The sequence below is a fragment of the Hippocampus guttulatus genome, chromosome 13 (genome assembly GCF_054856545.1).
Source record: "Hippocampus guttulatus isolate MCC_2025c chromosome 13, RoL_Hgut_1.0, whole genome shotgun sequence".
NCBI lineage: Eukaryota > Metazoa > Chordata > Actinopteri > Syngnathiformes > Syngnathidae > Hippocampus > Hippocampus guttulatus.
The window spans coordinates 2026549-2051210 of NC_141273.1; the positions used below are offsets into that span (position 1 = coordinate 2026549).

The 24662-nt window shown below is 42.9% G+C and overlaps 1 protein-coding gene across 2 annotated transcripts; it reads right to left on the reverse strand.

Moving 5' to 3' along the window:
* Positions 1-1218: 1218 nt before the first annotated feature.
* Positions 1219-21807, reverse strand: fbxo33 (F-box protein 33). Of its 2 annotated transcripts, XM_086127284.1 has the most exons (7): positions 21227-21807; positions 16937-17047; positions 14322-14482; positions 12120-12325; positions 10415-10715; positions 9715-9772; positions 8925-9018 (listed from the first exon to the last, which is right to left on the reverse strand). In XM_086127284.1, the coding sequence occupies exons 1-6, from the start codon at positions 21652-21654 to the stop codon at positions 9735-9737; spliced, it is 1245 nt and encodes a 414-aa protein (XP_085983410.1). In that variant the 5' UTR covers positions 21655-21807; the 3' UTR covers positions 8925-9018; positions 9715-9734. The 2 variants fall into 2 exon arrangements, with proteins under 2 accessions (XP_085983409.1, XP_085983410.1); XM_086127283.1 differs by lacking the exon at positions 9715-9772 and having other exon boundaries at positions 1219-9018; positions 21227-21806.
* Positions 21808-24662: the final 2855 nt, after the last annotated feature.

Sequence of the window (24662 nt, forward strand, 5' to 3'; positions counted from 1 at the left end):
CTTTGCGGCACTAAGAATATAAAAGAAATGTTTAAATGTGTGTTTTGTCTCAATTATTTATTCGCTCATTCTTTTAGTTGTTTCGTTCCTTGTTTGTATATTGTTTAGTTTGCTGTTACTGTATGTGACAATTTTAGCTTTGATGTGACACCGTGATTATGTGAATTAATGACTTGCCAACACCTGTCATTGCGTGACCAGTGAATAAAACGTAAGATTGTTTTTCTGCTTACAAAAGTGCTATTTCCTAATTAATACTGAATAACATGTGGGTCTCATGCATCGAACTGGTGTTTGGTTTTCAAATTTAAAGTAAATATTTTTCAATGAATAAACACTTTCGACCCACACCAATTTTCTGTTTTCAGCGAAGCAAATCGTATTAATATCGCTTGAAAGTGTTAATAATTTTTTGGTGGTGGGCGGGGGGAGGGAATCCCGGTTCAAGATGGCGACCACTCTGCACATGTTTTATATTCCACGGACGTCCGGGGGAAATTCTCTCTCCAAGTCGAGGCTCCATCTAGTGTTAAATAAAATATCAGTTTTGCTCCGCTTCCTTCTCAACATTTACTGATGCAATGTCGCCATCTGCTGCATTATTTAATTGGAAACAAAAACATCCAAACAAAATGATCATTCATTCATTTTCCGAACCGCTTGATCCTCACTAGAGTCGCAGGGGGTGCTGGAGCCTCTCGCAGCTGTCCTCGGGTAGTGGGCGGGGGACACCCTGAATCGGTTGCCAGCCAATCGCAGGGCACAAAGAAACGAACAACCATTCGCGCCCACATACATTTAGGGACAATTTTGCAATGCATGTTTTTGGAATGTGGGCGGAAACAGGAAGACCCGGAGAAAACCCACGCAAGCACGGGGAGAATATGCAAACTCCACACAGGAAGGCCGGAGCTGGAATTGAACCCGGCATCTCTGCCCTGTGAAGTCAACGTGCTACCCACTCGACTACCGGGCCGGCCCAAAACGATCACGAAAATTGTAAATATTTTGTTCAATTCCGTGGGCACCTGCCTTCTTTTTGGGCTCCATCGTGGCAGGGTTTTCACCAACTGAAACCTATTTTAACATACATTGGGTTACCTTCTAAACTCAGCCTTTGGTTTAAAAATGCTTTTTAACAGATTACACCATTAATTGAAATGATTCTGTAGTCATGTGATATCAACCATAGAACAAGAAATGGACAATGAAAGCAAATTACATTTCAATGCTTTTATTCACCGACTAAAATAAGCAGCATTCATTCAACACAAATTTCAAAACGCTCAAGCAATTTCACCCCTAATGCCTACTGATTGATGAGATGTTTCATGTGGCTGGGCTTGTATGAACACTCCACCGCCAACACACAAACACTGTGGAGCAATACCGGTTTCATTGAGCAACATAAGACCTTATAATTGAAGAGCTCAATTATGGACAGGCCACATAAGGAATATTTGGCAGTCTGAGCCTAAATGATTTTAATCACAAGTTTGAAATGATTTGACAGTATCTTAACAGTAGTTTTCTAAAGAAATACTGTACTAAGCAGAAGATTTAGACTTTTTAAAAAAATGTGCTATATTTGTCCTTGTTTTAGCAATTGGTAAATCAAGTTTTTGAGCAACTTGTATTCTGCTTCAAAAACAAGAAATGAAATGAAAATCATTTCGTGAAGTAATTGAACACGTTGGAATCTTTCCCCGCTGTGGTTTGGGCAAACATTGATCACTTGCTCACAAGGGATGTAACGATAAGGGCGATATCACCGTTGTGTGAACTCCGTAGACTCATGATAATAAAATGACTGGCGAACCTTATTTTTTAATCACTGGTGTCATGAACAAAAACACAATATTGTGCTTTTTTCCCCAATACCATGAGCTTTTTTTTTTTAATGATCTTTTATACCGTTGTTGTGAGCTTTTTTTTTCTTTCCTTTTTTAAAATTATGGTCGCAATATTGTGATAATTGCTGTATTTGGAAGTTTCTGTATCATTACATCCCCATTGCTGACGTAAATGTTCAAAGCCATGGTTAAGTCCAAACCGTAAACAAATGCACAGAAATGTGACTGTCAGAATATTCAACAGTAATTTTCAGACCATTTTTGCAAAACACACACCAAAACAATTGCTGATGTACAAAGTCTGGATGATTTCATATTCATTACCTAGACATGTATTCATGCAATAGTATATATGTGTGTGCGCGTGCGTATATATATCTCCATCCATCCCTCTGTGGTTTTCTATCGGCACTGCTATAGTTACTGCTGTTATTGCAAACTGTACTGATTTTCAACAAATGCACAACATTCGTACCACGATAAAACTGGGGCCGTCGAGCCAGTCTCACAGAGACCAAGAGTGAGCCTGCCGTCACCGCTGCTTCCGCTGGGCCGGCTTACCAGAATCTTAAGATCTTATAAAGGAAACAATACGATTTCTGAAATCATCATAAGGCCGAGTGACATTGCAAGTCCTTATCGTCTTCTGTCCTCGTTTCGGTGTGACTGCGAGGAACTGGAAAAAAAAAAAAAAGTGTGGATTACATGCATTCCTCTTGCATAGTTGTGAGGCCTGGGCGTCTGCCTGTTTGAATAGCAGCTTTGGCTCTTCAGACTTGACAAGAACATCTGGAAACATCAGTGCCGCAGTCATTCAGATTGCATTCAAGACGGTGTGCCGAGACTGACCGTTTCTTATCTCGTGGGACAGCCAAGAGCTACATTTGTCATTTTGGTGATGACCACCACTTTGGCCGGTTTTGCCATCGACAACTTGTTACCCGCTTATGTTTTCTCGAGCGCGAGCTGCGTCACCACAGACACTCACAAGATGGAGAAAAAACAAGCAGAGGTTGGAAAACTTTTAGGAGAGTTAAAACTGCTGAACATGAGAACCCGCGATGTCTTCTAAGGCTCTTCGTGTGGCTGTGACAAAATCTAGACTGACCATAACCAGTGCGATGAACATCCAGTGTGTAACGAACAAAAAAAAAAAGCATTCGCAAGAATCCAGCCATCCAGAGTCCAGCCCATTCCGAGTCATGCATTTAATGGTAGTAGTTTACAGCTGAAGGAAAAACACAGGAAGTATCTGACGGCTTAAACTGTGATGAGGAAACACCGCCTATTGTCATCAACGCATTCAGAAGAACGTGGGACTTCAGTAAGACCAGTTTCCGACATGTTGAGAATATCCTGAGAGGTAACGCTAGGAACTGTCATTACGCTGGAGTGATGATGATCCAAAGTGGAAGGAAACTGACCGCGGCCTCCGGTGGTTATTGGACTGATGCAGTCTGTTGCTTTGGTACTACAATAACACACAAACAAAACGCCCCTCCCCATGACCATGGGTTGAGCCTGAAAGTGTTGGAATTGACCCATTTAATCAAACCCGCGATATGTGCGGTCCTGGTATGACAAACCCAGATGTGATTTTTTTTTTACAGTTCTGATCGCAAGTTTCATAACAGCTGTTGAGGAAAGCTGTCTAAAATCAGAATTCCCCAACAAGCCGCATTACCTCGCGATGACCTTTCTATTTGCATAAAGAACGGAACCATCAAAAATTGAGCGAACTGGGTGGCACTGATTGATACATGGGGCGACTGTGTGTGTGCAAGCAATCAATAGCTGGACGAAATATGAAAACCAGCATCTTCAAAGTTGGGTGGATAAAAGCTCGGCTGATGACTTTCGGCAGTTTTTGTAGACCGCTTTCTCAAATTTGAGGGTTTGTGTTTCGGACACAAAATATCCTGAAATGACCAGCAAGCCATGCATTCATTTCATCACTTGGCCTTCTAATGTGTGTCTCGGGGCATCGCAGCTTCACCCTGCTAAGTCCAGCTTTTTGACAGCCCCGCTAAAAAGTCCAACAAGACCAGCATGGTTTTGTTACGTTTTCGTGCTGCTCTTGCCAATGTCGCCGGCAACAAAAGCAAAACAAAAGTGCCAAGAAGCGCCAGCTACCAGCAGGGTAACAACAGCACGTTGGTCTTGCTGGGTTGCTTCAGCTCCGTTGTTCGAGCTGGTGGCCCGGTGACCGAAGGTTTGGCTGTTCGAATGTTGGCCGTTTTGTTTTGGTGCTGGTGTTTTGCTCTCGTGGGTGACACCAGCAAGACTGGCACCAAAACACAACAAAACCATATTGGGCTTTTTTTTTATAGCGGGTTAATCGGAACAAGCTGCATCATCATCTTTGTAAACACACCTGCTTTGGTGGACATATGTATACATGTAAAAATATATATTTATATAGTTTACCTAGTCGGATCTCTATCACATTAATTTGCGTGCAGGCTCGAAATCTTGCCGTCAGCTCTTATGGCAGCAAGATGCCCTGAGAGTCACCCATGTTGGAATGGTATGTTCCTCACATTCCTAGCAGCAAATTGCTTTTCAGCTCAGACTCCTCAACACTTTCGACAAAGGTGACGACAGGCTTAATCGAATACATTTTCAAATCACGCACGCCGCGGCCGAGAGGCCGGAAAACCTCCAGTTCCAGCCTGGTGAAGGAATGTCACCGCTTGGTACAGTTGCATTTAATCTCATACTGGCTCACTCCACCACAGTGCAGGGTTTTCCCCTCACTGAGATGCTAGACTCTGTCCCAAATGTACTTCCTGGACAAAGTGTTTCGTCACCCACGTTGTTCTCCTTGCCTTTACATTCACTCGTTGCACTTAAGAGTTGAAATAAAAATATGGTGGAAACAAAATAGAAGTCATAATGTGAGGCTCGAAAAGAAACGCATGTCTGTTCAAGCTGAGCAATGATACTACTTATTATTATGAAGTAAATACATGCTGGATTCCAATAACCCCCCCCCCCCAAAAAAAATAATAGTAACTAAAAACAGAACTCATGAAATCCCACTAGTATTCGTCATGTTAAAACAAATTAAAACAGTAGCCAACAACATTGGGAGGATTTTCCCCCCCCCCCCTCACATGCGCTCCGCCCGCTTTCTTCATTTTCCCTCCAACAATAAAAGCTCCAAACATGCTTGAGACACACTAACTAGTGCAGTAACTTGTAGTATTTCTCACAGGGAAAAGCCTGCGGGCAAGAAACACAACGACGTGGCAGAAGTTACAAAAACAAACAAACAAAAAAAAAATTGAATGTGAACTTTTAAAAGCAAAACTACTGGACCGGCTTGCTGCCAGTGTATGTGACGTTTCGGGCACTTCAAATGTCATTGACACATTTTGCTCCATTATAGTCTTTGGCAGCATTAACATCACAGTTGTGACTACTCTACTAGTTTCATGAGCAAACTAGAGGCCTGAGCGATTGTTTTTATCCCTCCTCGTAGATAACAGATGGTACCCTGAGAGCTACTTGCTACTCTTCCGGCATCCTGCTGCATGACATGCGAGGTTGACTGAGCATGAGCAAGCTAACGACACACTGTACACACAAGCACAAAACATATACAGTACTATTACACGGGGGACGCGCACACACACTTTACTCCGTTTCTACTGGGCAAATCACATGAGCGAGAAAAGGAGAGTTGCAAGTGGGGGAAAAAAAAGAAGAAGAAGAAAAAAGAAGCTTTTAGCTTTCAATGAGACAGCTATTTGGAACTACATCTTCCTCTGCGATATTGTTGTCTATCTTAGAATACTTCTATGCGACAAACACATTTTCAGTGACAGAAATAACTTGTTTTGTTGGAGTTATTTTTCTATCGATTCTTTTTTCAAAACTGTCTCAGCTATTTAAAAAACAAAAAACAAAAAAAAAAAACGGAATATAAGTCCGATACGATAATCAAGTTATCCAATCAAAAACCCTACCCCAATGACTAGTTGGCAGTAGCTCTACCCTTGGCAATGACTCCGCAAAGGAAGCAGTGACTTTAGTACATAGAGGAAACACAAAATCCCAGGGCAGGTCAAAGTGGAAATGTTGGAATTCATAAAAAACACATTTGTTTATGAAATTAGGCCTTCTTAAAATTGAGATTACGGTGTGAAATAAAGATCTAGTTTATAAATGTATAAATTGCTCTTAATTTCCCATCCCCAGTACTGTACACCTTTGTAAGAACACCAAAACTGCCAAATACAAATACCCATCCATTCATTTTCCGGCCAACGGGTGTTTTGCTGCTCGTGCTCGGCTCCCTTCAGTATTCACAAGCTTCTCTATCCAGAAGCCCAAAAAAAAAAAAAAAAAAAAAAAAAAAAATCTTGATACCCAAAGTGCAACAATCCTGAGATACGGACCAAGAACGAGAGATGATCATAGCTAAACCATCATGGTCCCATTATCATCCGACAAATTATTGACAGCCAGTATCTCAGTCATTCCCCAAACAAGCGACAGCACATCTGACTGCGGACAACTTTACCACATAAACGCAACACATCTTGATATGGATCTTCGTATTTGGCAACGCGAGCCATGATGGGTACACCAATCAAGGCGCTAAAGCCATCTGGGGAAGGAAACTCTCTGCCCATCGACAGATCAGTGAAATAACCTGCAACCAACAGGTCGTGCGGTCAGAAAAAAGCCTTTACGTAAACACCGGTGCCGTACACGACTGACCTGACCGACGGAAGGAAACTATTCTGGGCCTGGGCAACCCGACGAGTACAACATATACGTTTGTTGGATTTGCCCGGGGGACAAAACGGACATCATTCAGTGTGGAATGGCAGATCGCGCACATGATCCGCATTGCCCCGAAACAGGACTACATTCAGTTCTGAGAGGAGTAGGCCATCCATTCACGAGGCATGGATTCCCAAACACTCCACGGTAGCTGTTACTTCCATCTACTGGTGACAGAATCCTCTTCCTTTATGAACCCGACGCGTTGAAAACAAATGTATGCTTAGGTTCGCTAACAAATCTACCGAAAACCGAGCGCTCGTCGGATGTCAAAAAGAAATAATCGGCGCAATAAATAACCACTTCTGGCAAACGGGGATGGTCTCCGAGGCAACGGTGACTCAAGAGGATCTTCAAAGTAAAAAGGGCATCTGCGAGAACGGCGATTGTTTCCACACACACTTATCGACGTCATCTACACTCGCGTCCCAGCCAAAGGGTTGTTAAAAGCTCCTCCTGAGACTAACACAAAACTTGCCAACACGGTCATGAGCCATCGCACTCCAAACTACATTGTGCCTTTTTTTTTCTTTCTTTTCCTCATACAAGAGTTCATTCGACAATGCTCAACTGTTTTTTTCCCCTCAATCCTCTCAGAGTTGGACCGCGAAATGAGCTATTGTGAAAACCTCTCTGAACTCCGTCGCACAAAACAATCATCTGATTGTCCAACAGACGCACTTAATCGCACTCGGGGCATCATTTTCTTTGACGCCGTTCTTAATCACAAAGTGTCACAAAAACGCCAGGTTCCCACAGACAAAGCCGCACCCGCGCCGTTACAAGCTAGCGACGATGCTATTTCGCCATCTTTGTAAAGCTTTGACTTCAGACAAATCTTGTCAGAGACCGACATAGTTCTCAATCGCTGATGCGGGGAAGGAATAATCGTTTTCACGCAACATTTTGCGATTTGCTATTCATTTATTGCGTGCTTGCTGTTACGGAGCCTTTCCGTTGCTTCCATAGTAGCACGTACAAATACCCACATGGGGATAAAGGTCTTGAACTCAAGGAGACAAGCCAAGTAAATTAGTAAGAAAAGTGAATAACTGCCTGCTGATCACGAATTAAAAAAAAAAAAAAAAAAAAACGTAAATAAACAGTGGGTATGCTCTGTCAGACGCTGATCTTTGCCATGAGCACCGACCGGAAGACAAGACTCCCTTGTTTTGACGACTGGGGAAGTTTTGAAATAAATGTCGCTAGGGTGGAACGTGTGCTGCAGGCAAAGGCCTACCAAGGATTTCCATGACACTACCTTTAAAGTTGACCAATTTCCACGTGAAAAGCAACTCTTGCAATTTGGCCAATCACCCGAGGAGGCGTGGCACGGACAAGACTATGCTGAAAACTATTCAACGGTCATTTAATTAGTAATATATATATTTCTTTTGCTGATGAAGTTATTCCACGTAGTAAAAGGCTGTTACCCGGGAACTGATCGGTACATGAACAACTTTAGTCAGAGCAGATAACAGACAAAACGACAAAGTAAAAAAAAAAATATATATATAGAATCAGAATAAAAACTTGGAAAACTAAAGCTAATTCGCTTGCATCTGAGCACACATACACAAAGTATTTTCCCACTAATTTTCTGAGACATACTCATCAAGCATCCTCCCCCGTCTGTTCTACCTGGGAGCAGGAGAAAGAAGGTATTTTAAAACAACATCCAGTGGCTCCAGGGTTTATGACATGAGCCGGGTTTTGGCAAAACGTTTCGTGCCGTTGAGCAAGACCAGGCCAGAATGGGCCCAATCGGACAGGAAAGCAACGACCCATTCCTAAGCCCACAACTTGAATTGCCCTGACCATTATAACTCCGAATGCATCAGGCTACTAAAATGTTAGTTTGAAATTGAAGACCCAAGAACTTGTACAGGTACCAGAAATCTGTGTGGAAATGACGATTTGCTTTGTATGTTATCTGCCAAATGTCGCGCGAACGGCATGATTTGTCCTGGGAATTATCCGGTTTTCCTTGGTTCAAATCGAGATTCGATTGGCGGAGCGTGGTGAGCGTTGATGTGCACTTGGTTAGTCTGGCCTGGCCTTGGTCGAGCTCAGGCTGTGGTTTTTCAGGACTGGCTATCCTTTGCCTAAATGCCCATGCTGAAGGCATGCAGCTCTTGATGGAAGTGCTGGGTGGGCTCGATCAAAACAACGCTGTAATCCAAACATGGGTGCCACGCTCGGCCGAGACCCAGCGAAACCTCTTTGAGCATGTTCTCAATCGGATCGCCCTCCAGATAGACCGGCTGGTCCAGATCACAGTCGATGCACTCGTCAGTCACAGTCAGGACACGAAGACTGGATCCCCGCAGCCGAGCGATTGCCACCAAGTTATGAGACCACACGGTGTAGCCTGCAATGAGACACGGGGAGACATATTAGACAAAGTATGCATTCGTATCGGAAATACTTTCAACACATCATTATTTCTTTGATTTATGCTATCAGAAACCGGTATTGCCTCATCACACTTCGTAGTTTTTCCTTGCGAAAAAAAAAAAAAAAACCCCAGCCAAAAAATTTTGTGCGCACAGAATAACGTTTTGGAAAACAAAAACAATCAAACAAAAGACTCAAATTATGAAATGAGTTAGTACCATATTTTCCGCACAAAAAGACGCACTGGATTATGAGGCGCACCTTCCATGAATGGCTATTTTTTAAAAAAAATTCATATATTAGACGCCTCGCACTAAAAGGCGCAATCTATAATGCGTCCACTAGATGGTGCTACGCTCCTTCCATTCAACTCAAGAGGCGTCCGCTCAACTTGAGAGGCGTTCATGACCGGCTCTGAAAAATTTAAATTCACTATTATGGTACTGAAATGAAACTACGAAAATTGAAAATAATGCATCAAAACAGAAAATCAAGCAAGGAAATCACAAAATAAATTCGATATCCCCCCTACAGAATTTATTTTGTTATTTCCTCGCTTGATTTTCTTCGTGGTTTCATTGAAGTAAGAATTAATTTACGTTTTTCGTAGGCGGCCTTGAACACCTCTCGAGTCGAACGGAAGAAAGCACGGAGACGGATAAAGACGTACCTGTATTTGTTGAGACTGTTTTAAAAAATTAACATCACAGCTCTCCTTTTTTTCGAAGCTGCAATACAAACATATTTAATAAAGCAGTGACACAGTTCACTGAACAACAACAAGATATAACATTGGTAGCATGTCTCCAGGAAGCAGCCATCTTGGAATCGACATATTACTGTGACCATGCAAAAGACGCACCGGATTTTAAGGCGCTCGGTGAGCTTTTAAGAAAACTGAAGACTTTTTGGTGCGCCCAATAGTGCGGAAAATACGGTATTTCCCTTTAGTAACTCTACAGTTGTGCTAGGTGGCTTGTTACCAGAGATCTTTTATTTCTGACCGTGAGGCTGTGAAGGCGACAGCGATTTTTGACTGGATATGCGAATCGGGGAAAAAGGCAAGACTGTATTTCAAGAGAGAAGAAAAGCAGTGGGTTCAGAAAAACACTAGTTGAATTTTTTTTAGGGATTTTTTATTTTTTTTTGCATGATTGCTCACCCTAATTTTTGTGGCCAAACAAATGCTAAACTACTTTATCGCACATTGCTTGCTTGTATTTACTAGAAGTTCCACCCAGCAATACATTTCCTGGCCCCGGAAATCCAAATAAATCCCACAACAACCAGCATTCGGAAAGAGCCTGTGTTCAATGTTACAGGCTCCAATGGATATGTTGCTGTAAGAAGCAGATGATCATTGAACTCACCGTGAATGATAAGCACAGCCAGTTGAGTACACCTCCAAGCCAAGAGGACCAATGGATCTTCATTGCGATTGACACTGAGGTCCGGGTAGTCGGGGTCACCACTCAGTAAAAGTAAGTGCGTCAGCGTTTTGTTGTATTGCTGAGCAATGAGCTCCAGGGTGGCGTCGGTCACGAGTGTGTTGTAACTACTGTCCAGGTGGATGCGCTCCAGTGGAAGGCTTGGCTTGAGCACTCTGAGGAGCTCTGAGCTGCTGACCTCCACGACCATGATGTACACTCGCAGGTTGGCACTCACTCGTACCTGGAGGGCCACAGGCATGTTTGAGTGATGTCTCCAATATTATCAAACAGCATTTCTCACAAAGTACAGTGGGATGAAGAAGGTTTTGTCCCACATTCTGATTTCTGATGTTGACCATCGTCGAAAATTTTGAAATGTTAATCGCGGAAAACACAAGTAAACACAAAATGACATTTCCAAATGACTTATTATATAAAGCGGTATTGGATTCCCTTTAGCGTAGCTCAATATTGTGGATGCATAATGGAACCGCAGCCAAGACTCTATATAAAGCTGTATTGTATTGTATTCCCTTTAGTGAAGCGCTATCTAGTGGATGCAGACAGCAACCGCGGCCACCATTGTAGCTTGTATTCTTTGCGCCTGATAATGCAGTGCGCCCTATACCTGTATATCAAAACAGTTTTAAAAGAGGCCATTCATTGAAGGCGTGCCTTATACTTCAAAGTGTCTTATAGTGCGGAAAATATGGTACGTTCTTTGTCATCTGCTAAGTTTCTTTCGATCATGGCATGAGGACATTTGAGGACCTCTGGTCTACTTCACTTTGTCAGGCAGGCCCTATTTAAGTGAAATGGTGATTGAAACAGGTGTGGCAGAAACCGACGTGTGTGTGGCAATGAAATTGAACTCAGGTATGGTAAACCACAGTTTTCAGAGGGGGCAATCACTTTTCCAAACAGGGCCATATAGGTTTGGATTTTTCCTCACTCCCTTAATAGAAAAAAAAACATAGGAGGATTTGTGTTCACTTGTGTCATCTTTGACTAATGACTACTTTTGTTTAATGATTGACCATATTTTCCGCACCAAAAGGCGCACTTAAAGCCTTCCATTTTCTTAAAAGCTCACAGCGCGCCTTAAAATCCGATGCATCTTGTGTATGGTCATTACGGTAATATGTCAACCCCAAAATGGCTCCTTTCTAGAGAGATGCTTACAACGCAGAGGTCAAACTTAAGGCGATCGGTTTCGCAGTTGAACACGGAAACAGAGCAGCAGCAAGAAAGTTCGACGTTAACGAGTCAATGTTATAACTTGCTGTTGGTTAAGTGAACTGCTTTATTAAATATGTTTTACTGACATCTGATCGTCGCTATATAAATCAGGGTGTAATGTAGTGTAATGTTCTGTTGGCATTTCCTTGAGTGTAGCTCCATCTAGTGGATGCATTGTAGATTGCGTCTTATAATGCAGTGCGTCCATTATATGGAAAAAAAATACAAAATAGGCCGTTCATTGAAGGTGCGCCTCATAATCCAGTGCACCTTTTAGTGTGGAAAATACAGCAGTATTATAAGATGGTAAGTATGACACCCCCCCCCCCCACGAAAAAAATCATAAAGGGAGCAAACACCACTGTAGACTACTTATCACTGAGGTTGGGATGGATTCTTGCTTTACCAGTGCCTTCCAATCATCATCTGTGGCTGTCCCTTCTAAAGGCTTGACCTCCATGGTGCCATTGAGCATCAGGGAGAGACGATGCAGCGGAGTGCGGTGGGGCGATGCCAACAGACGACAAAGCTCAGAAGTCAGATCAGAGAAATCAAGAGCCAGAGAATGAAGAGAAGACAGGCGGTCCACCTCGGATGGTGAGATGAGCGGACCTACAGGGACGGGAAAAGTTGTGGTCACAGTTTCTCATGGCATTAATAACGATGCTTCAGTCGGTGTTGACTGAAATTGAGATGCGAAATGGCTGTTGAAAATGAATGGCGAATGAGAATTTTGGTATTTGAGTGAGAATGAGTCATAGCACATTAAACTGTTAAAAAAAATCACTCAATAAAGCCCATCAAGGCAGTGTATCAATGTCTTTCTCGTTGGTTCACTGTTGGCCTCTCCCATTGTGGTAGCATGAAGGGAGTTTGCAAACTTGCACACTGGACCGGAGATCATGTTAGCTTAGCTTAGCACTAGCTAGCTAGTACAACAGAACATGGATGTATGTAAAACTTGACCAAAAGTGGGAAAAAAAACCCTGTATCGTACTTTTGGCCAGTGTACGACAATGGATCCTGGCGGTTAAGTCGGTTATTTGAAGTTATTTAAATGGAAAACCTTTCGGTAGGTTGACGCAGCTGCATGTTAGCCACATGCTGTCTATACATTCTGGTATGTTTTCAAAAAAAGTGCATATAAGGCTTGGTAAAGCGCATTGGACTACATGTGGTGTAGATAAAGTGCTATACAAGTGCACTCTACTTACCACAATGGCATTCTGGTCAAGTTGGACGTGGAAATTTTTGGGACAATTAGGACGTGTTTTTAGGCTAAAATACAATTAATAGACAATTCGAATGGATTTGCTTGTTATGTTTCGATCTGTTTACGTTTGGTTTTGATTCCTCATGTGCCCTTTTTTCGCCACCTGTTCTCGTTATCAGTGTTCCTTGTGTGTAACCAATTAGCTCCCTCAACCCTTTGTGTGTTGTCCAGGAGTTTCTCGTGGTCTCGTCACTTAGCTTGTATTTAGTTCCCTGAGTTTCTGCCAGTCTTGGTTGGGTCATTGTGAGCTGTGAGCTGTGAGTATGTGAGCATACGTGTGCTCCTGTCATGTTTTGTTTCCTGTTGTAGTTTGGTTTGATACTTGTGATTTCCAGGCATTTTTTTTTGAGTACTTCGACTTGGGTGTTTTTCTTACATTGTACTGCTGTGTGTATTTTTTGTTAAATACATTTTGGTCAATCCACCCTGCTCCTCCCTGCCTCCCTGCTTTTTGGGGTCCTACAACTACCATCACGCAGAACGTGAAAGAACGACCCAACCTACTGGATCCCGCAGGACTAGAGGCCTGGTCCCACTGCCTCCCTTTTCTGTTTCCGGCAAGGCAAGGGTTGCCGTCGCCCGTCCCTGTCCCTGGCGAGGCAAAGGATTGCCGTTGCCCTCCGTCCCTGCTCCCGGCGAGGCAAGGGTTGCCGTCGCCCGTCCCTGTTCCGGGCGTGGCAAGGGTTGCTGTCGCCCTCTGTTCCCGTCCCCGGTGACGCAAGTGTTGCGTCCCGCCCTCCGGCCCTGTTTCCACAAAGTCCGGCCGCTGGGTGACTTTGGGACGTCTGGGATCCGTCCCTTGAGTGCGGGGTACTGTTATGTTTCGATCTGTTTACGTTTGGTTTTGATTCCTCATGTGCCCTTTTTTCGACACCTGTTCTCGTTATCAGTGTTCCTTGTGTGTAACCAATTAGCTCCCTCAACCCTTTGTGTGTTGTCCAGGTGTTTCTCGTGGTCTCGTCACTTAGCTTGTATTTAGTTCCCTGAGTTTCTGCCAGTCTTGGTTGGGTCATTGTGAGCTGTGAGTATGTGAGCATACGTGTGCTCCTGTCATGTTTTGTTTCCTGTTGTAGTTTGGTTTGATACTTGTGATTTCCAGGCATTTTTTGAGTACTTCGACTTGGTGTTTTTCTTCCATTGTACTGCTGTGTGTATTTTTTGTTAAATACATTTTGGTCAATCCACCCTGCTCCTCACTGCTTTTTGGGGTCCTACAACTACCATCACGCAGAACGTGACATTGGTGTTTAAATGGTCAACAAATATGCGAATACAGATGAGGCCTATGAGTCCAGGATCTTCTGTACATTAAGGCAGAGTGACAATCATACATACCATGCAGGTGGTCCACCAAACTGAGGTGCCGCAGGGTCTCAGAGGAAGGATTCGATAGGCATGCTAAGGAGGAGGGAGTCAACAGACCAAGTATAAAGCTACACGACAACCACCTCAGCTGTCTGCTGTGAGACAACAACTCCCTGAACAACCGCTGTATCCTGCAGCAAAAAGAGGGGAAAAAAAGGGAGAATGCTCCTATAAATAGCTTCTCATTAATACAAAAAGATGCTGGAATGAATTCCAGCATTATGGGGGAGCTAAAAACAAACAATGTTAGGCTATGTTTTACAATGCAGGTCGATTCAGATTTTTATAATTTTTTTTTGCTCATGTGCAATATGTACCTGATATTACATGCAATGTGAACAGGACAATGCAAGATTTTTTATAATCCGACCTGGGCCCCTTTTATTTGTGGTTATAAATTAGATATGGATCCAATGCGTCTGCACTATGGACACTTTGCCGTGCACATCCGACCTATGTCATCAAAAGCCAAATAAAGCTCTAAAGTGTTACTTGTATACTTTTACTTGAAATTAATCCCACCTGAAATATGAAGCATAAAGTGGGCGTTTGCGGTGATCGTAGTAAGACATCCCACTCAGACGGTTTACTGTGCCACATGACATTGTTTTGTTTGTTTTTTCTTTGCCTGCATCAGTCGATATTGTGCTTTGTGGGTATGTGTGTCACATCACAGAAGCATGCAATGCACATTAAAAGTTGCATTAATTTTTGGAATGTGAACGAGTGGTTAAAAAGATCGGATTAAATCCGAATGTGATTTGGGCATCATGCCCTGCAGTGTGAACGAAGCCTTAGTTAATCAATGTTTGGCAACATTTTCACAATTCTGCACTTTGTGTACCAACAGAATGACTCCGCTTGCAAACGCCACAGCTCACCTGTTTTCTGTTTGGTCAGGTGACGTTCGCAAGCTGAGCCTGTGAGCGCTGTGACATCAATTACAGTCAACAGCAGATGGGAGTACAGGAAATAATGGCAGCTACCCGAGATGGATAAAAAACGGTGGATTTGGAACACAACACTGTTCATGGTATTTTTTTGTGTTGATTTTGGAATTTAACTAAATAGTTCTTTTCTGAAGCCGATACTCGACTGTTTACTTGAAACTACAAATCACCTCATCTCAACTGGCATACCGTACTTTCATATGATGTTAAGACTGACACGGACTCGAGATATATTTGCAAAATAATTTACAGTAACATCTTTGTTTGCAACAAGCAGCGGTGACAATACCGGTCAATTATTTTGTATAACCTCAAAAGAAGGCACAAACGGAAACAATGTCACGGCAACTTCAATTTTTTTGTTTGTAGTAGCTTCTCCAAAATACCATAAATATACCAATGGGAATGCCATCAATCACAAAAAAACAATACAAATACATGATAGGTTGATTATTTTTAGTTATCATACATTCGCTTATCATTGTTATTATTAATGTTATATTGATATTGAGTGATTGATTGGTTGATTATGCTCACAATGAAGAACGCTTATGCTTTTAATAAAGATATATTGCTTCTTAATCATTATATATATTAATCACAATGTACTCACATTTATAATCCTTTTTATATACTCACATTTATACTCAAGAATGCTTAGTGCACTGTGTGGAAGTTTAGGGACGCAACCACCTTTCCGAGGACGTGGTTGGGAAGAGATAAGTGTTAAGACTAAACAGTGAACAAGGTTGGACAGTGAATGGAGCCATCAACACCAGCTGCAACGTGATGTTTTTGTAACCATTGCACACATGTACGTAATTTACACTCACATACACACACATAGTCAAACAAGTTCAGTGTGTGTTCAACAGCCCCCACCCTTTAGGTTGGACACACCTATGTAGTAGATTTCCCAATAAATGAGGGGGTGAAGGAGGAGATCGTTAGGGTGACGTGCCGAGAACTGAAACCGAACGCTTCTCCTCGTTCCCTCCTGGTACCAGAATTGAGTCTCCTGTCTCCTCCTTGTGTTTTATTCCTGAGTGTCTAATCGGATAAACTTGACAATACATTTTCAACATTTTAAAACCCTTTAGAACAACTGAACATGAAAAACTTTGAACATTTTTTACACACAACTTGGTGGGCAGGCATGTCTCCCTGTGACCCACCCAGGTGAGGGATGTAGATAAGCAGTAACGCACAATGACTTAGATAAATCATTTAAATCTGATTATTGCTCTGGAAACAGTAACGCATTACTAGTTACCAAGAAATGCAACTGGATATAAGAGGGTGTGCACACTTGTGCGACCGCATTACATTACAGTTTATTTTTATTTTCCCTTGCAAAAACTGCTTTTAAAAAATGCATTTGACTTATCTTGGTTTCCTCTTGTTATTGCACAACAACCTGGCATTTGAATAGGGGTTTATCTGCTTTCTACCTGCAAATGACATTTCCCGGACAATAGCCTTTGAGATTAATTCTGTCGGAGGAAAGCTTTGAGATAAAACTAATGAATAGACCTTTGACAGTTCTTGAAATGGCATATTTGGTCTCTGAGGTTGGAAAAAATTCAGCCGGCGTCATATCTTACAATTATTTTGTTTGAAATGCAAAGGCCTTACTCGTTGATTTTCTTGTGGCCCTCGTGAATCTGGTATAGGTTGGAGTTGTCCAACAGTCTGTCATATTGGAAAGTACGTGTGTCAGCATACAGACGCAGCTTCTGCAGGTTCCTGAGAGAAAATGTTGGTAAACAGAAAAGACACTGTTCAGTGACTGAAAGTCGACTTTCAACAACAGAAATTGAGGACTTTGAAAGGAAGCGTAAACATCTGTCATCATCTCGGTTGCCATTTTGCAGTCCCTACACAAACCTTGACCCTGAAAATTGCTGAGTGGTTTTCTACCGTGCACAGCATTGCAGGGGCGTGCGGTCAGGGGAGGCAGGTGAGGCAGAGCCTCACCTCTGAATGCGCATTGCATTGCGCAATCATCACAAAGTGGCTTGATACGTGCAACTGGCTCGTGCTGCTTGCCGTATATATCTGCATGTCACAAATATAGTGTTTAGCCAATTGAATAAGCGACCCTTTGTGCTTTATATATTTGTAAAAAAACGGACAAACTGTTGTCTCAGTGCAACACTTCTAATAAAATGTTAGTGAGCAAAGGAGGTTGCAAGACGTACAGAAGTTAACAATCCTGTTTTTGATGAGCTCCCTCCAGCTCCGAGCCTCAGCCAAGAACATGGTGAACTTCAGTGAAGTCATAATCGGGTCAGGAAAACAATAAAATGCATTTTATGCCAAGATTGTAGCACCAATAACAACTAAACGGTGCGTCAACTCAAATGCAAATCACCCCAAAACTGTTTTCATATATAGGGCCCTATGCATTATAAGGCGCATAGAATAAAAGCTACAGGAGTGGTTGCGGTTGCGCTATGCATCCAAAAGATGATGCTCTAATAAAGGGAATACAATACAATACAGCTCTATTTATGTAGAGCCTTCACAACCACTGCAGCTGAAATAAAGCCACGAGAACTAGTCACAAACACAGACATGAAACATTTACAGTCAAACCTCGGTTTTCCATCATCTCTCAGCACTCTACAGATTGGCGGGCATCGCACCACCACACATACGTAGAGACATTCATGCAAGGACACAAAAGCATAGTCAAGAAAATGACACAAGACACAAGACCCTCTATGGTCATAGTGACTCAATAAGAAGACTGAAGTCCAGAAAGAGCTTTTTGACCGTCCAAAGTTTAGATCCTGAGCAGTCAACAAACCACAGGCTCGAAAAATGGAGAGAATGGGACAGCTCTGCACTAAATGGTGCAATCCAAAGCCCAAACGAACATCTTCCAAGTGGAACTGCCCTCTCAAGAAAAAACTGGGTGACAATAAATAGAGCAAGAACCAGAGTAGGCAAGACTGGGAACAACACCTATAAATGGGGACTCTCACTCAGCAGTGAGTGTCCGTGTGGCCACCCAGTACAAACAATGGAGCACATTCTTCGGGATTGTGAACTGGGGCCCACCTGCACAGATCAAGACCTCTTAGACACTAGTGATGCTGCCAAGCAATGGATCCAGTACTGGCGCGACAAGATATGATGACCAGTGGATCAGAGACGTCATGCTCAAAATGTGCACACGTCGGCTACAAGCTAAGTTTCAAAGTCAACAAGAAGCTGTAGCACGTCAATTAGTGACGTTAAAATTGGTTCCTGCTAATAATCACCTACTTGATGCCATAAGAACACTAACTAAAATCAACCGGCCAATCTCGCACCGCTAGAACTCCACTCAATTTTTAAAAGACAATGAAACAGAATGGCATTATATGTACTTTTCCAAAATAAAAACACTTTTTTTGTTTCTTTACTTTATTTGCCTTTTGTTTAACCTACAAATGTGTCAGATCATTTTGCCTGACCCTGTATAGGAGGTGTCGGTTTATAGGGCGCACTGTCGGCTTTTGAGAAAATTGAATGCCTTGAGGTGCACCTCATAGTGCGGAAAATACGGTTATCTTCTAGGAAGCTCCTCTTCCACCAGGCCTAGCAAGTTTGCGGGGTGAAACCCTGTGAATCAATCTAACTTCTATACATGTGACAAGACAGTATGGAAGCAGTACTGCTGAGTACTTGTTTTGTGATTACATTGCAAGACCACTTGCGGACATCCGGGCCGCACAGTGCATTATGAGTCAGGGAATTTCTTCAGATACCTGTATCAACTTAGAATGGGGGTCAATGTAGAAAGATATGATTTAGACGATTTCAACCGCTGGAAAGATGATCTTTTTTGTATTTAATCAATTTTAAACTGGGGCGGCCTGGTAGTCCAGTGGTTGGCACGTCGACTTCACAGTGCACAGGTATCGGGTTCAATTCCAGCTCCGGCCTCCCTGTGTGGAGTTTGCTTTTTCTCCACGGGCCTGCGTGGGTTTTCTCCGGGCACTCCAGTTTCCTCCCACATTCCAAAAACATGCATGGCAGGCTGACTGATCACTCTAAATTGTCCATAGGTGTGAGTGAGGGTGTGCATGGTTGTTCGGCTCTTTGTGCCCTGCGATTGGCTGGCTACCAATTCGGGGTGTCCCCTGCCTACTGCCTGAAGACGGCTGGGATAGGCTCCAGCACCCACGCGACCCTAGTGAGGATGAAGCCGTTCGGAAGATGTATGAATGAATGAATTTTAAACTGTCATTTGATACTCCGTGCCCTGACCGCCCTCTGCTGGGACACAACATTTCAGATTAATTAAGTTTTTTTAATGACATTTAGCAGCAAGGGAGATGTGTGTGCAACACTGGAACATGAGCATATCGTTATGAAATTGTGTTTCCAGTGCTCATGTTGAATTACTTAGTTGCTGAGAAAATTAATATTTCTTGTAAATCCCAATTTTGTCATGCGTTACAAATCCCAGCACTGCCCGCAAAACATTTTGCTCACATGATGTGAGTGAATCGACCTGAGGCAGTGCAAGACACAGTGAATTAATTGCCACTGAGACATCCCACAATAATATTTAATGCAAACACAATTTGAAAACATTTCTCAATTTAAATATTGACAGTGACTAAAAAACTATTTCTGTCAGGCTGATCCTGTCTCTCATTCGTTTCCCCATCCAGTAGCATGCTTAGTGCACTTAGCCTCTGTTACCCCTTCCCCATCAAAAAACAAAAACAAAAAAACTTGGTGCTCGTTTGGCATCAGGGCCAGTGCTGTCCTTAGTTGGTGCTTAACAGGTTCTTATGAAGAACCTGTTTGGTTTTCCACCGGCAAAGAGCCAAATAGGAACAACGTCATCGTAAAGCGTCCTGACGTCAATGCTTACTACCATTTACCCAAGAGCGTTTGCGCTATGAATCATAATAATAATAATAATAATATTGCACTGTCAGCATCTGCTTGGCAACCAAGCATAACATTGATCATACTTGTATCTAGTATGTAACAGTCAGGGACATACATCATAAGCAAACGTTTCTACAGCATCTTTTTTAATCATCGTCGATGATCATGAGGCCGACTGGGAGTCGGAGATCGCATGCTATCTGGGCACATTCGCAATCGCTATTCTGGTGGGACATAATTGTGGCATAGTTCACCGCTCAACAGTTTGTGCCCCCTGACATAGTTGGTGCCAGAGTTTGGCCCGACAAATAATTGGGGCCATTTTAAGCACCGGTTTCAAGCCTATAAATTCCATTAGGGCAGTTAAACATGGAACAAAGTGAACTTGTTTTGTTACTTAAGGCTTAAAGCCGTTGAAACAATACCTGCAAGTTTTAAAGCGTACAGTTAGGCCTCCACCTCTGTACAAAACTGCTTGTATGATAACCTCTTAATATTTACACTTGATTCTCCCCCATACGTTGATGAGATCTGCAACTGGCTTGTTCTGTACTACTAAACAAACAGAGTTAAGTACATATGCCCATATACATTGTATTGGAATGTTTTGAATATGCGACATTGCTGATGTCAGCAAGTCAAGCCCTCAAAGCTTTCTGTATGGCTGCATTCTATCTGCCAGTTGGAGGATACCAATGTTCCACAGTTGAAGCCTCACAATAAAACGAACACTAAGCAATGTTTGCTAAACGTCAGCAGGAAAGCATGGACTGTATGTATCACTTCCAACAGTACAGTGATGCAAATGGGTTTCAATGATTGGTTTTAACAGCTCTAAAGACTCGCCACAGTCGCCGGTACTGTATTACATAACTCCGAGGCTAATGTAACCCATGTTATGCTAATCCAGCCACCGCTGCTTGATAAAGACGACGTAAATAGTTCAACGCGTTCTGGGTATCGAACGCGTTGATAAAACGTATTCTCAAATTTCCCACAATCTAATAAGAAATTAAGCGCTAGGTTCACCTGTTGTTGCGGATGTTGGTGAGCACGCACAATGCCTGGTCTAAGTAGGTTGCCATTGCGTCTCTGCATCGCTTGGACGGCCGCGGGTCGTTGTCCGGACTTGGGGGCCGGTCCACTCTAGTGGAGGGCGGCTCGTTGTTGAGGGAACTGGGGCTGACTTCTGCGGGAGCGAGTTCCAGCTGCAGTTCTCGTACGAAAGCGCCGAACTTCCGCATGAGGAACTCTAACCTCAAAGACTCCTCAGAGGTTGCGCCGCCGCCTATCCGGAGTTTGAGTTCGGTCCACAGTGTGGGATAGAACAGACACTCCCTCCATCGCAAACAAACGGAGGAGGCCCGCAGCTTGTCTCGGTCGGAGAGAAAGGAGAAGATGTGGACGATTAGCTCGCTCGGTAAAGCCATGGCTCCAACACCACCGCACAGAGCCATGGCAAGCAACGACGCCGTTTAAAGGAAAGCAAGCGGATATTGAACAGCCAACAACCTCACTAGAATTTGGTTCCGCAGTGCAAGCTATCTGCAACGTTCTATCCTAGCTGAAAACAAACCGCTTCCCAGTTTTGCCTTCAATAGTATCGGACTGCACCACTTCCTTTAGCTACAGGGGAACAAGATACCAACGACGCACACTGCAGCCTGCATAAACTGGGAAGCTGATTGAACTGCTATTTTCTAAACGTGTTGATGTGTTAAATGTATTTTCATAGCACTGTTGCAAGTCGGCGAGTGTACGTCTGAGTCGCACGGAAGGAATGAATGGTTTCTCCCTGTATGCTCTTATTTTTGCCATATCCACTGACACCGGGAGAGGGCAGTGTATCTCGTTTGGAAATCTTTGACCATGTGATCTTTATTTTGAAGCTGAGTCATTGTCAGACACACCTCCTTCACTTCATCGCCCCTTCCAAAGGAAGATGGCAGGCGGCGACAAAATCACTGTCTCAGCAGACGCTTCTCGAATTAAAGGAGACGTATTATGCCATCCATCCATCGATCCATATTCTGATCCGTTTATCCTCACAAGGGTCGCGGGGCATGTCGGAGCCTATCCCAGCTGTCTTCGGGCAGCAGAGGGGGACACCCTGAACTGGTTGCCAACGAATCGCAGGGCACACATAGACCAACAACTATCCGCGCTCACACCTCGGGACAATTTAGAGTGTTGCATTAACCCGCCACGTATGTTTTTGGAATGTGTGTGGGGGGAAACCGGAGTACGCGGAGAAAACCCACGCAAGCACGGGGAGAACATGCAAGCTCCACACAGGAGGGCCGGAGCTGGAAAAGAACCCTGCACCTCTGCACACATGCCTTTTTTGCACAATTTCAATTTCTTTTAAGCTTGGCTTTCAAATAATTATTTATGTACTGATTTTAATTTATTCATTTATTTATTCTTTTTTCCCTCACATGGTTTCTCTGTGCCTTGCCATGTCTTTTTTAATATCAGGATCATTAGGGTATGCGTGCAAGTTTTATATTGCATGAGAGTGTGTGCACGAGCATATGTTTGCTTGTGGGGATATATATTTGTGTATGTTGAGGGGACGGGTTCTCTTTTTATGTTGTACAGTAAGTTTGAAATGTTTTGACCGTGCAGCACTTTGAGTTGCATTTTTATGTGTGAAAAGTGCTATATAAAAAAAATATATATATATATATATATATATATATATATATATATATATATGTAACGGAGTGCTATATTGTGTTTATTAAATTATGACGGAAGTGATGCAACGGCGCACAGTATGGCACCAGCTTCCCGCCGTAGTTCAGGCAGAGCTACCAGGGAAGTCACAGGGTAAGTCACGTTTCATTGACGGTCCGGATTCATTTCTAGTTTAAAAACAATATTTCACTTTGTTTTTCCTTTTTCTACGGTGATGTGTATTTAATTAGTTCCCTGATTTGTTCCGAGTCCACATTGCTTTTTGTGTCGTTATTTAATTTAAGTTTTGTCGAATGAAAATTTTTATCCATTGGGTTAACAGGTGCTTTTTTTGGTGCGCAGTTATTTTTGAGACTGAAAAGCCCAGTGACTTCACCAATCCCTCCCGCCATACTGTGTTGCAGCAATAAAAAAAAAAAAAAAAGAGAGAAAAGCCACATCCCAGTGTCTGGTGTTCTTGAGGCGGCAGTGACGTGGATCTCGAGACCATCACAGTTGTGACCCCTGTCACAGATATACAGTATATATATAAAAGAGAGAGAGAGAGAGAGAGAGAGAGACCACCGCCATGGTTTGATCTGCACTGTATTTGACAATGTGGTTTTTTTAAAAATCTGTGGCGCCCCAGTGTCACAAACATGTTGGTGGAGGACCTTAAAAAGCAGGCAGGATGGAGGGAGGAACGAGTTGAACTTGACAAAGTGTATTCATCAAACACTATGAAAACGAAATCCAGAACAAACAAAGTCCTGACAACAAGAATCCAAAATAACAAACAAAAACCCATGGCATCAGCAAAAAGAATGACGTGACAAAATTACAAGCAAAAATTCATTGTGGTAACGCACAAACACGAACTAATAGTAGCAATGACAGCAACACAAACAGTCACCCGACACTGAGTGGTTGGGCCAGCAGTCCTTTTAACAGAAAACCTACTAATGACTTGAAGACCAACAGGTGTGCCACTGTTGGAGGAGCCCGACGGAGCCACCTGTTGATCCCAAAGAGATCAAACATGACAGTAAGATGTCATGCGGCCGTCCCATGTTCCCCGTCCACGGCACATGACGGTGACAAGACAACAAGAAACACCTGTACAAGACACAAAGGGTCGAGGGAGCTGATTGGTTCAACACAATGGACACGTCTGACGAGAACAAGTGGAGACGAAAAGGGCACATGAGGGAACAAAATCAAATGTAACCTAAACAAAAACATAACACCCAGCCTGTTTTCACATACTCATTTTGCCCGTAAGACTGATTGTTCGAAACGATTTAAAAAAATTGAGCAAGCAAAAATATTGTGTGTGTTTGACAATGCGCCAGTTGCAGACGTAGGAATCGTGAGGAGCCGCAAAGGAGACAACCATGGGAGGGCGACAGTAGCGGGGGAACCTGGTCCCTTATAATCGATCAGGGAAAACGAGCTCCAAAGATGAGGGAGCCTCTCTTTGTGCCAAATTGAATCATACAGTATGAGGGCAACATATGCATGAATGAAATAAAATGAACGAATGAGCTCTCAGTGAGGGGGGGGGGGACGTTTAAGAAGCCGGGGGATGGGGGTGCGGAGAGCTTTCACAGCAGTAGCTATCTATAATATGCTTGATCTTTTTCCCCTCGAAAGTTTTTATAATCATTTGTTTCAGATGTACTGTAATTATTTTCTGTATAAAAATTAATTTGGTGTTCAAAAAGTCTTTTTTCAAACTTGAGTCTTGAAAAAGAGGCAGTCGTCTTATAATCAGGGCCATCTTATA

Coding starts and splice junctions, on each gene's coding strand:
- fbxo33 (XM_086127283.1), bottom strand. CDS start 21,654: ATGGCTCTGTGCGGTGGTGTTGGAGCCATGGCTTTACCGAGCGAGCTA. Junction 10,716..12,119: donor ATGATGATTGGAAGGCACTG/GTAAAGCAAGAA, acceptor GTGGCCCTCCAG/GTACGAGTGAGTGCCAACCT. Junction 9,019..10,414: donor GGCTGTGCTTATCATTCACG/GTGAGTTCAATG, acceptor GTCTCATTGCAG/GCTACACCGTGTGGTCTCAT.